General features: G+C 48.1%; 1 protein-coding gene across 1 annotated transcript in view; it reads right to left on the bottom strand.

Annotated features, from left to right (window-relative positions):
* Positions 1-4468: 4468 nt before the first annotated feature.
* The window catches only part of ABLIM3 (actin binding LIM protein family member 3), a 111464-nt gene continuing 103429 nt past the window's right edge, over positions 4469-12503 (bottom strand). Inside the window, exons 22-24 of the mRNA XM_072756918.1 lie at positions 12278-12285; positions 11650-11730; positions 4469-6628 (exon numbers count right to left, since the gene is read on the bottom strand). Coding sequence (XP_072613019.1) covers positions 6515-6628; positions 11650-11730; positions 12278-12285 — 203 coding nt within the window. The 3' untranslated portion in view covers positions 4469-6514. The remainder of the gene's footprint in view (positions 6629-11649; positions 11731-12277; positions 12286-12503) is intronic.

Consider the following 12503-nt stretch of genomic DNA (forward strand, 5'->3'; position numbering starts at 1 on the left):
GCACCCAGGTGCCCCGAAAATTTATTTTCTCACAGCTCTGGAGGCTGAAAGTTGAAGCTCAAGGTGGCAACCGAGTTGGTTTCCTCTGAGGTCACCCCCCCCTGCTGCCTCTTCATATGGTCTTTCCTCTGTCACATGGTGTCTCTGTGTCCTGGTGTCTCTGTGTGTCCCAATCTCCTCTTCTTATAGGGCCACCAGGCTAATTGGAGTAGGGCCCACCCAAATGGCCTCATTTAAAGGCCCTACTTCCACATACAGACACATTCTGAGGTACTGGGGGTTAGGGCTTCAGCATATGAATTTTGGAGGGGACACAATTCAGCCCACAACCCCTGCCTGGTAAAGACGGAAGCTGAGTCTAGCCACAGAGCTCTGATGTCCCTGCTGCAGCTCATGATGGTGCCCATGAAGACAGAGGCCCTACAACCTGGGGCAGCAGGGGAAGGGACTGTATCCAACGAAAACCTCTCAAGGTCCAAGAACATTGTGCTGGCATGACCCCTGGGGTGCAGGAGAGTCTTGGCTCTCTGAGGTGAGCAGTGGTCAGTCAGGTCCTGCTTGATCGTCACAGTAATTGTGTTTTCTTCTCTGTGTGCAGCATCTTCAGATTCTTTACCCTCTGGCTCCTTGAAGACCAGTCTTCGTGAAGAAACTGAGGGAATATACATCTCCTCCCGTCCTTCTTCTGTCACATAGAGCGATGCTTCCCCAAGCATGGAATTCAGGTGATTGGTGGGAATGTGGCCTGGATTCGGTTGTGACAGAGACCACCACATTTGAGGAGTTACGAATTTATTTGAATTTGTATTAAAAGCATATGACTGGTCCTTAGGAATCCATACTTCCACTGATGTTGCTTAAAATAGAAATGTCAGGTATGAGTCAGTTGAAAGAAAAATATCAGGTAGACAGCATTAAGCATGTAAAGAATCTGTTGAACATCAAGAACGTTGTGTTGGAGTGACTGAAATTTGGGAAACACTTTGGGTCATGGGTATAGATGTCAACTTACTTTTGACTTGATTCATCTGCACACTTGGCTCTAATTTGCCCTGAGGACTTAACTATGTGTGAGTGTGAGAGTGTGTGAGAGTATGAGTGTGTGTGTGTGAGTATGCGAGACTGTGAGAGAATGAGTGTGTGTTTGTGAGTGTGTGTGACTGCAGGCCCGTGATTTCTCTTACCTGTGCTCCTGTGCCAATCATACTGGACCAGGCCAGGTGAAGAGGCGAGGGGGCTCCTGGGTGATAATGAGAGGCTGGCCCTCATCTTCATAGCTTCTGGATTTTATTTATCTGGAGGATGTTACTCCAGGGTTTTTGAATGGTTTGAGTGTGAGAGTGTCCCTGCATGGCTGTGTCTGTAAGTAGGGGTTTATCATTGTGTAGGCAAGATTTTCAGCAACTTGAAGTCTGATGTGAAATGAAGCATTTAAAAATTAATTCCAGGGGATCCCTGGGTGGCTCAGCGGTTTAGTGCCTGCCTTCGGCCCAGGGTGTGATCCTGGAGACCCGGGATCGAGTCCCACGTCGGGCTCCCTGCATGGAGCCTGCCTCTCCCTCTGCCTGTGTCTCTGCCTCTCTCTCTCTCTGTGTCTCTCATGAATAAATAAATAAAATCTTAATAAAATAAAATAAAATAAAATAAAATAAAATAAAATAAAAGTTAATTCCGGGGATGCCTGGGTGACTCAGTGGTTGAGTGTCTGCCTTTGACTCAGGGCATGATCCCAGTCTGGGGATCGAGTCCCACATCGGGCTCCTTGTGAGGAACCTGCTTCTTCCTCTATGTCTCTGCTTCTCTGTGTCTCTCAGGAATAATAATAATAAAAAAAGTTAATTCCACGTGGGGTTTTCACGGAGATGGCGCAGTTCTGTGATGTTACTATGAATTTTAGCAGTGCTTTCCTGTCCTTGAATTTCAAGCCCTCCTTCTCCACGTTTGGCTCTGTTCAGGGCCAGCTGCAGCTGCTGACACCTTCCACAGCTAGGCCCACGTTTCTGCTCCAGGTGCCTGGTGAGGATGATGGGCTCCAGTGCAGGTGACTGGGCTGCTTGTCCTGCTCTGTCCAGATGCTCAGTGGGCCTGTTGCTGTGGCTGCAAAATGCGGCCATTGTATTGACTTCAAGCTCTCACATTCTGTGATTTTTACGCTTTCGCGCCCCCCCCCTCATGTTCTGCTTTATTAATGTAAGGTTGCCCCCCAGTGTTCAAAAACGTCATGTGCATGGAGAAAAGTTCCCTTCTGGAACTTCAGAAAGGCTGGCACAAATGTGTTGGCGTTTGTCCATAAAAGGACGATGGTTTAGAGCAGCGCTTCTCTAACCTCACTATGTGTGTCAGTCACCTGGCAGTCTTATTAAAATACAGATGTGGACCGAGGAGGTCAGGGAAGCGGCCTGAGATTCAGCATTTCTAACAAGCTCCGAAGGTGACTCCCATGGTACTGGTAGGGGCCTGCACTCCAAGTAACAAGGCTCCTCTGCACCTAGTAGGTTTACAACCACAGTGCAAGCCAGACAGTGTCCACCAAGCCTGAATGAATGAGAGGCATTCAGTCTCCTGGCATGTTCTGCTCCCTGCCTGCCTTCCCCTCCTCCTCTTCTTCTTTTTTTAAAGTAGGCTTTATGCCCAGTATGGAGCCCAATGAGGGGCTTGATCTCATGACCCTGAGATTAAGACCTGAGCTGAAATCAAGAGTTGGACACTTAACCAACTGAGCCACCTGGGCCCTCCCCTCTCTAATCTCATTCTCCCCCTCACTCATTCCTTTCTACCTTCACTGGAACATTTAGTTCCTCAAATACATCAAACTTTCACCAACCTCAGTGCCTTTGCACATGCTGTCTCTGTGCTTAGAGTGCTGTCACCCCTACTTTCCCCTTGCATACTTTGTTTTCATCCTTCAGTGAGTATGTGAAGCAAGTTCTTTGCTGCTCCTCTCTCGGGTACTCTGTTGTCTGTGCGGCAGTTATCTTTTTGTGTCCTTTCTCTGTTACTTACTTACAATGTGTTCCCTCCTCTCGACCAGAGCTGAGAGCTCTGCCTTACACACTGTTGAATCTTAGTGCTCCTGCCTCCCAGCAGATGCTCAGTTTTCCCTGAGTGTGTGTGCAGGCAGGGACAAAAGAGCATTCTTTAGTGTCCTGTTGCATATTTGAGTTACCTGTCTGGAGGGGTGTGGTGGGGATGATTCTTAGAAAAATCATTTGATGAGAGGTCAGGAAAGGAGATACCTTTAAGCCCCATCCCATCTTCAGAGATGTCAAGAGTGAGATAAGTGTTTATCTTAGGATAGAAATAGGAAATACAGTAAGTCTAACATTTCTTATGTCAAATTAGTTATGTCAAATGAGTTATGTCAAATTATGTCAAATTAGTTTATGAAACATTGAATTACACAAAGGTCCTGCAAGGCTTTGTGGGACTTTTGGCAATGAGCATGGTGGGGTCTCTAAGGGGAGAGACAGTGGCTGTGGCAGGGACAATGTGATTCACTTTTCCAGAAGGCTTTCCTTTCTCAGCACAGCACTTGCCACCACTATCGAGGTTCAAAATGCCAAGTACTCAACGTTCCAGCCTTCTTTGTAGCAAGGGCATGAATCTAGTCCCTAATTCTGCCACCGGGACCTGGGAAGTCTACTGAGGATGTCTGGGATAGTTTTCTGATCAAAAGAGACACATAAAGGGAAATTTCTTTCCTTTTTTTTTTTTTTTTTTTTTTTAATGTGGTTGGGTGAAGACATGATACCTGGAGCCACAGCTGCCTTTTGTGAACAAAAGGGGTCATATCTAGGGATAAAAGCCACTCTACTGAGGTTGGTGGAGTGGAGAGATGCAGAGAACCTGGGCCTCCAACAGCATCATCGAACTGAGTTGATTAGCCTGCACCTGGATCTCCAGTTGTGCAGGATTATATGGACTCTCATTGTTTAAGTCACTTTTAAGAAGGCACTTCTTACTTGCAGCTGAAAGCATCCTGACTGCTGAGAGGGGCTAAGCTGGTGTCTCTAAGCCCAAACAGCCTGGAAGTGGCTTCTCGCTCCATCACGGTAATTATAAGTCCTCTTGAAAGCTGTTTTCTCATCTGTGAGATATAATTATTCTTATTTCCTCCCTCTTAGGTTGTTACAGAGGCTGACAAGGCATGGTGGGTGCAAAGTCTTCAGTGTAGAACTTGGCACACTATCAGTACTTAATAATGAACTATTGTTATTATTGTTAGTTTTTGGATCACACGACCGTATTTGTTGGAATATTCTCCACCATCTCGCGGAACCCTATGTTCTGCAGGAAACAACCTGGGTGATGCTTCCTTGTCAAATCTTCTTAATTTACAGAAGGAGAAACTGAGGCCAAGAGAGAGCTGCCTTCTAGACTCTTTTATTTTGGAAAATGTGCACGGTTTAGCCTCTTCCCCTATCACGCATTTCCACTCACACCAGAAACAACAGAAGGACACAGGTCTGGGTTGAAATTATGTGCTTTTATGGGAAACAAAAATACCCAACAACAATAACAAAAGCCCTTCATCTTGCCAAGTTCTCAACCAGTGATAATGAGGCAGTTTCAATGATTGTGTCTGGCTGGGGACATTTCTAAAGGGTCAGGACAGTTGAAAGATGCTGGCCAAAAAGAGAGTTGCAGAGGGTTGATGTTTTAAATGAGAGTATAATAGACCTCCTTCTGGCCCCTCATCCTATCACCCTTTCAAGTTACAGTCTCCTCTCTGTTTACAAAGATCCTTCCTAAACTTTGCTCAAGTGCAGTCTCTTCCAGAACGCATTCCTTGGTCTGCACCAACTTGCATCTGCTTTCTCTGTAATTCCACAAACACATTCTCATGCCGTCTCCCATCACTTCCTGCCTTACATCCATCACATGTGAGTCCATGCCTGACGACACCCATTGTTAGCAGGCCTGCCCCCCAGCCCAGATACCATGTTGATCATCTCAGTGCTCCCATCTCCCTCCCCCATTCAGTGCTCAGTATACAGCAGGTGCTCAGCATCAGCAGGTGCTCAGTGAGAGTTTGCTGAATTGAAGCCGGTTCTATATACACCATGTCACATCATCAGCCTCTTGAGAGTCATAATGGTTTTTTCCACTTCTTCATCTTCCCTCTGTGACCTCAAAATGACCCAAATCAAGCCATCTCCAAGAAGGAACAGACCCCACCAAACATCACCAATGGGGGGGATGTGTGTGTGTCAAAGGTTTGGGGAAGGGAGGAGAGAAGTTAGTGTTATGCTTTCATCCTTGTTCAAGAAGGCAAGAGGGCAGGAAAGGCAGCCACTGGGAAAATCCAGGGTTATCATGAGCAGTGTTGGCCAATGCTTCATTTTGGAATTCCGTAAGCAGCCATTCTTCCAAAGATTTCACCTATGAAACATGGCCAACTTTGCAGTGGGACCCAGTGACTGGGTGGGGGCTGCTTCAGTTGCCCTTCTAGCCCACGGACCAGCAGGTGTAGACCAGGAAGCTTTCTCTGGGACATGGCCTGTATGATGTTTAGAGGGGTGTTAGAGGTTGTCTGTCTAGTTGTTCTGTTGGAGCTATGATGGGAACGTTAGCCCTGTGGTGTGTTGAGTTGTCAGGCACATAGATTGTAGTAAGGCTGAAGAATATAGGCTGTAATAATGGGCCTCTCCTCCAAAGGTGGGGGTGGGGGTTCAGGAAGTGCTGGGAGCACTGAGGGTGAGAGGACAATCCCAAGAGGTCCTGCAGCTCCAATTCTAACAGGTGCCCTGCTCTGGCTCCTGCTGCCAGCTCCCACGCCTTCCCTCGTCTCCACGTTGGGGCCAGGAAAAGGGGCCAGTTGGAAGTGGCAGAGGGAAGGGAAGTGCCTCTTCTTTCTCTACCATGAGACGTGGACAAGGGAGAGGTTAGAATCAAGGGCAGAAGGAGGACTGAGGGGCTGCAGAGAGGCCAAGGCCCTAGCCACTTGTTTGCTGCTCTATCGAGTGGATTGGAGCCCACACTGCGAAGTGTCTAACCCTCAGAGAGCACCGAACTCCTAACTGGGGGAGATGAGAAAATTCCTCATGGGCTCTCAGAGGTGCTCAGTGACTTTGGGAGTTTGCTGTGGATCCTCCCACTGGGAGGGCCCCTCCGGGGCCAGTAAGGTGTGAAAACTGCATGGTCAGCATCCACCCTGGAAACTGGGGAAAGAGCCAGGAAGCAGAAAGAAGAGAGACTTCTTCAGGCACCTCCTTTAGGAAAGAGTTGGACCTTGGGGGACTCAGGTTGGGACAGATGTTTCGGTATAAAAAGGATCCCCAGTAAAACAATGGGAGTCCCCTCAAATCCCTTCCCAAATCCCAGAGCACTTAGAAAAGAGACAGTAAGGAGCATAAAAATATCTCGATGACGTGGGCTTGCCTGACAGTACAGAAAAGCAAGTCTCATGGCAGGCAGTGTGTCCCATTACACAAGAGAGGATTATACCGAGCTTCAGTATAGAGATTTTACATATATCTTTATATAAATGCATATATATTTATAGAGCCTCTGCCTAGAACAGCCGGGCTTGCTTCTTCAGTTCATTCCTCTTCCAGAGGGCCAGCCGGTCAAACTCAGAGATGGTCATGCCAAACACTTGGTAGAACTCTTCCTGGGACAGGTGGCGCTGAAAGGAGCGTGGAGGGGACAGAGAGGGAACAGCTTGAGGACGACAGGTGGAGGCTGGGGGCAGGCGCACGCAGGCGCACGCAGGCGCACGCAGAAGCGGACCCTGTGGGTTTCCCTGAGTGTGCTGTGCCTCGCAGCGCTGGGGAGTGGGGCGTGAGGAGTTGTTGAATGGAAGGCTGTGCATGAATGTTTCCTCCGTGGGGCCTCCGGAGCTGGTCTGGAGAACCCTCACCTGTGCCACTCAGGTGGGAATTCTGCTTCACCTAAGTGCCTCTCGATGCATCCTGGCTGACCTCACCTGCCTGCATCCCGCTCCTTGCATCCTGTGCCCCAGAGTGTGTTGGGACTCATGCTATTCCTCCTTCTTTTGGGAGTAAAAGGGAGTGTGTCCAAGATTTTAGGTACATCTCTCCTTATTGGTATTTTTACAGGTGACCTGGAAGGCTGTTTCTCAGGCCAGTCAATGAAAAAAACTGCTGTTCATATTTCTCCACCTACTGAACTGTCCTTTCCTATCTTAAATATGCCATGTAGTGAAACCTTGTTCTGCATTTCTTGGCAGGTTTCCCCCCTCCTTTCTGCTTGCCCTCCCTGTTGCCCTTCCAAGCAGCCTTGAAAGTAGGTACATAGTAAAAAGTTTTAGAAATATATGGCCCCTGAAAAGTGGCAAAATGTTAATAATTGGTGCATTTAGGTGAAAGTTCAGAAGGATGTTCATTTTACTCTTCTTGCAACTTTTCTCCAGGTCTAAACTTTTTCAAAATAAAATTTTAAATTATGTTTGAAAAGAGATGTATAGGGCATATATCATGCCTGAAAACCTACTGGAATCACTGAGATGACCTGTTGGTAGCAATCATGTTAGATAATTGAATACTAAAGGAGATTCACTAAGAATTACTTATACAGCCATACAGTAATTAGCCAGTTCTCTGGCCGATGTGGACTAATCTTTTGGCCACATTTCCATATCTTGAAGCAAAGGTAACTTTGATATTTTGGATAGATATTATTGGTTGCTGATGGCTTTGAGCTGACTTTTCAATACCTAACAATATTTAATAACACCAGCAATTCCTTGCATTGCATTTCTGTTATGCCCTATACTCTGCAACTGTACAGTTGCCCCTATTTTTCTCACTTAATCCTTCCAACCACTCTGAAAACCAGAAATTATTTCTATCCGATTGAAAGAGGAGAAAATCAAAGTCAAAGGGTTAAAATGACTAACTTGATCAAGAGGGAGGGAGGGAGGAAGTCAGGGTAAGTAGCAGAGCTGAGACCAAACACAGTGCACTCCTGCTGCTCCCTTGGCCAATCCCATTAAACATCCATAAATAAGTCTTTCTGTTATGAAACATTTCAAAAATACTCAAAGGGAAGAAAATAGCACAAGGTATACCCATGCCCATTACCCGGATTCAATAGGTATCAAGAGTTTGTCGCATTTGCTTCACCTATTTTGTTTTGCTGAAGTATTTTAAAGCACACCATTGGCATTATATCGATTCATGCCTCTCTACTGCAGCATGCATCTCCCCCAGAGATAGCAAAACATATTGGATATTTTCTTAGGTATCCTTGATGGCATGAGCAAACCTAAAAACAATTGACAAGAGTTCCTCGCAATTACCTAATACCTGCTCATAATAAAATTCCCCTAGTGGTCTCAAGAATATCTTTACAGTTTGGCTGTTTGAAGAAGGCTTCAAACAGCATCCACATATCACATTTGGTTGTTGGACCCCATCAGTCTCTGCCAGGCCAGACGGTCCCTTCTTTTGTCCCTGCTGTCGACTTGCCTATATTTGTCTCACTCACACTCAAGGGTGGGCTGAAAAATGCTGCGGATATGGGGGAGTTCTCTTCTCAGCTCTTTCCATGGTGAAGGCTGAGGGGACCTGTCATCTCATCTGTTCTTTTTTGTTGTTGGAGGGGGACGCTTACTCTTGATTGTCTAGCTCATTTTCTTTGCTGTGCCTCAAAATCTTTTCTATGAGTTTTGATAAAACTAATAAAAGTTGGCTGACTCAACTTGAGTGCTGTGTCCACCATAGAACAGCCTGGAGGAGACTGAGGCTCTTCTGATCTCCCTCTGTGAAGGGCCAGCTGGAGTCTCTTTTCTCTTGCGAGTTCTCAGAGCACCTAATGCCAGCCCTGTCCCTTTCACATTCTCCACAGACTCTGAAGCATAAAGGTTAAGTGCATGGGTTTTAGAGTCAGGCAGATGTGGGTGTGTGACCTTGGACAAGTTATTTTACCCCTCCGAGCTTGATTTCCTCTTCTGGAAAGTGGGAGCATCCTAGTACCTACCTCCTGGATAGTGATGGTGAATGAGATAGTACAGGTCATGGGTGGCAGCCTGCACCAGGGAAGCACTCAGTTGCTGGTCACTCTCACCACTGAAACGATATCTTTCTGTGTCTGTCACATAGTGGGGTCTGGTCTTCCTTTCCTTCGATTTCATTTCCTTCTCATTCTCTTACCTGTGCTTGTGCCACCCAGCCACACTCACCACTTGCTGTTCTCACCTGTGTTAGGGCCTTGGGAGTGGCTGTTCCCTCTGCTGGGATGCCCTCCCTCCTTACATAAGTATGGCTAGCTCCCTCTCCTGAGTCTTTGTTTGGATGTCACGTATGCAGTGAGATCTAGTCTGACCACCCTATTTAATACTGCAACTTACCTCTTCCTCTAACCCCCAATTCTCTGCTCTCCTTTTACTTCTTCCCTCAATCTTGTTCCCATGTTCTAGGTCACTTATTTATTGTTTCTGTCATTTAGAGTCGTCTCCTCAAGTGAGAATGCCGGCTCCCAGAGGGCAGGGGTCTTTGTTTTGTTCACTGATACACTGCATACCTGTCCTAGGTAGAGCAGGATCTGGTCTATATAATAGACTTTCAATAAATATTTTTTGGGTGAGTGACAATCTACACTCTGAGGTCCTTGAGGAGCTCTTCAGTCCTCTCTTTAAACTGGTGCAGGGGGCTAGGGCAGTGTTTGTAGCCCTGCTGTCTGAGCTCAGACTCCATAGTTAGACATCCCCGGGAGCCTCTGAAAAATACCAATGCCTGAGCTCCTTCCCTAGATTGCGACTTAATTGGTCCGGGCTGGGGCACAGTATTGGTATTTTTAAGAAGCTTCTGATTCTTAGGGCAGGATATGCTTCTCTGGTCAGAGCTTCTGGGTGTCCTGGAGGATGTAAGAGGGCAACTGGTCCTCCGGGATGAACCAGCCGGCCACCCCTTCACGCTGGCTCCGCGGAGCTGCCCTGGGAGCTGTCCCCTTCAGCACCCGCGGCCACTGCCCGCTCCACAGAGAAGGAGCCCTGCTTACAAACACGGGGATAATCCTCCTCTCCGGGCTGCTGGCCCAGCTTGCTACAGCTGGAAGGACTCACAGAGCCTCCTGGCTAGCTCGCATCCCCCTCCCTCTGCCCCACCCTTTATTCTGGGCGAATTCTCAGCAGTCAGGTGAAGGGTGGTTGATATGCTCATCCCACGGGGTGCTGAACCTCCTCTCCTAGAAGCCTGCATTTGATTCCACAAACATTTTCCAAACTTCCTCTGGTTCTGGTCTTCTGGTAGAGGACTGACTAAGTCAGATAGAGGAAACGGACAGCTGGGTGCTCTGATACAAAGGAAGGAGGAGAGGTACTTGATCTCCACTCTGGACATAGGGCTGGGGGAGGCTGGAGGAGGGGTGAGGGACACATCCTGGGAGGGTCTGGGGCGCTCTGAGACACAGGCATCACTACAGGGGGGCCCTGAGGAGTGAGGAGGCTGGCAAGATGGGAAGGGCATTCTAAGAGAGGGGGAGGCAGGGAGAAGCACTGTAGAAAGGGCAGAGTGTGCTCCGGGATCAGGGGCCCAGGGACTAGAACTCCAGGCCAAAGGTGGGGGAATGCAGATGCCATGCTCAGGCCTGCCTCTTCGCTGTAGGAATGCTGTTGCACTAATCATGATGTTCTCTTCCCCCTCTCCATCCATCCAAACCTGCTCCTTCAGGGCAGCCCCGATGGCTTAGGGGTTTAGCACCACCTTCGGCCCAGGGCGTGATCCTGGAGGCTCAGGATCGAGTTCCATGTCAGGCTCCCTGCATGGAGCCTGCTTCTCCCTCTGCCTGTGTCTTGGCCTCTCTCTTTCTTTCTTTCTTTCTTTTTTTTAAAGATTTTTTTATTTATTTGTTCGAGAGAGAGAGAGAGAGAGAGAGAGAGAGAGAGAGAGAGAGAGGCAGAGACACAGGCAGGCTCCATGCCGGGAGCCTGACACAGGACCCGATCCCGGGACTCCAGGATTGCACCCTGGGCCAAAGGCAGGCGCTAAACTGCTGAGCCACCCAGGGATCCCCTCTCTCTCTGTTTCTAATAAATAAATAAAATCTTAAAAAAAAAAAAACAACAACAAACCTGCTCCTTCAGAGTCTATGCACCCAGGACACTGCCAGACTCTGTGCCAAGGGCTCTGTGTGTAGCGACTCATTTACTCCAGTTGGCACCTTGAGGGAAGCACTACAATCACCTGACTCCACAGGGGAAAAAAACTAAGGTTTGGAGAGGTTGTTACTTGACCAAGCTGGGGATGGCAGGCCCAGGGCTGGGCCTGGAGTCTGATGCAAAACTACCTTCTGCTTTTGCCTTCTGCACACTGCTGATTGCCCCCACGCTCCCCATGAGGAGCACTGCTTTTCTGGACCATCCTGCACAAAACAGTGCTGTGTTTCTTCTTATCAACCAGACTGCAGGCCCCTGTGGGCAGGGACCAATCTAGCTCTTGTCTTAAGCCTACAGAAGCATCAGGTGGGGACAGCTGTAGCTGTGAACCACAGATGCTAATCAAATGGAGAAGGCAGCACAGAACATTTGGTCCTAGTCTAAAGAAACCAGGTTGGTGTCTCTGCTTTTTCAACAAGCTATGTGACCTTAAAGCTCTTTATTCTGCCTGTCGTCCTGAGCTGGGTTACATCGGCAACTTCTGGCATCTCTTCGAACCCAAAGCCTCCTGCTCCGTTCTCTATACTCACCTCTAGACGTGTCCGGTCCACATCCTTGGGCAACCGATTTCTTCCTCTTGTGGTCACCAGCAGCAGCTCATAAGGGTAGATCTAAGGAGAGAGGATGGGGGTGGGTAGGGGGTGGGGTTCCAGGTTGGCTGAAGGTGGTGGGCCTGTCCCTCCAGCCAATTTCGTTTCTGGGCTCCCTCCTCTCCCCATACAGGGAGAGAGATCAAAGTCTGGAGGAAGGGCTGGGTCTGTTTCCTTTGAGGTTGCCTGGCAGCCTCAACGCACCTTCTCCCCAAAGATAAAATCTGAGTCCTCTAATACTGCTAGGGATAAGCTTGGTGGCATTTGACATTAATGTAGCACAAAGCCTCCTAATTGCACATGTCTAATGTTGGGTGACTGGCAGGCCTCCAGAAAGTCTCTGCGGCTCCTGGGGAATCGTCTGATTTTAGTGGGCAAGAAACATAAGGCAGGATTCAGGGAAAGTAGGCCAAGGAGGGACTGGAGATGCTGGTCTTAAGAGGACCCTTGAGGTTATTTATTCAATATTCCCTTCCTTGAGTAGATGGTGCTGTCATCTCCCTGCTGGTTCCCAAAGTAGCCGCATCCAGGGTCTCGGAGACCCCTAGGGTCTCTGTATCTGCTTTACCTTGTACTCTGTAGAGAGAAAAGAGACACACACAAAATGGAAACACATTGGTTTCTGCTTTGCATTACTATGCTAACCTCTGTCTTAGAGACTCTGTCCTTGTTGGATTCACCCCAAATCAAGGCTGGTATGGGCACAGTGGATGGCTGGAGATGGGGGTTGGGCTGATCCAGAGATATGGTTTTAGATGAAAAATGACTTTTGAGATAATTAGAAAGGAGAAGAA

Source organism: Vulpes vulpes, chromosome 4 (genome assembly GCF_048418805.1).
Source record: "Vulpes vulpes isolate BD-2025 chromosome 4, VulVul3, whole genome shotgun sequence".
Lineage (NCBI taxonomy): Eukaryota > Metazoa > Chordata > Mammalia > Carnivora > Canidae > Vulpes > Vulpes vulpes.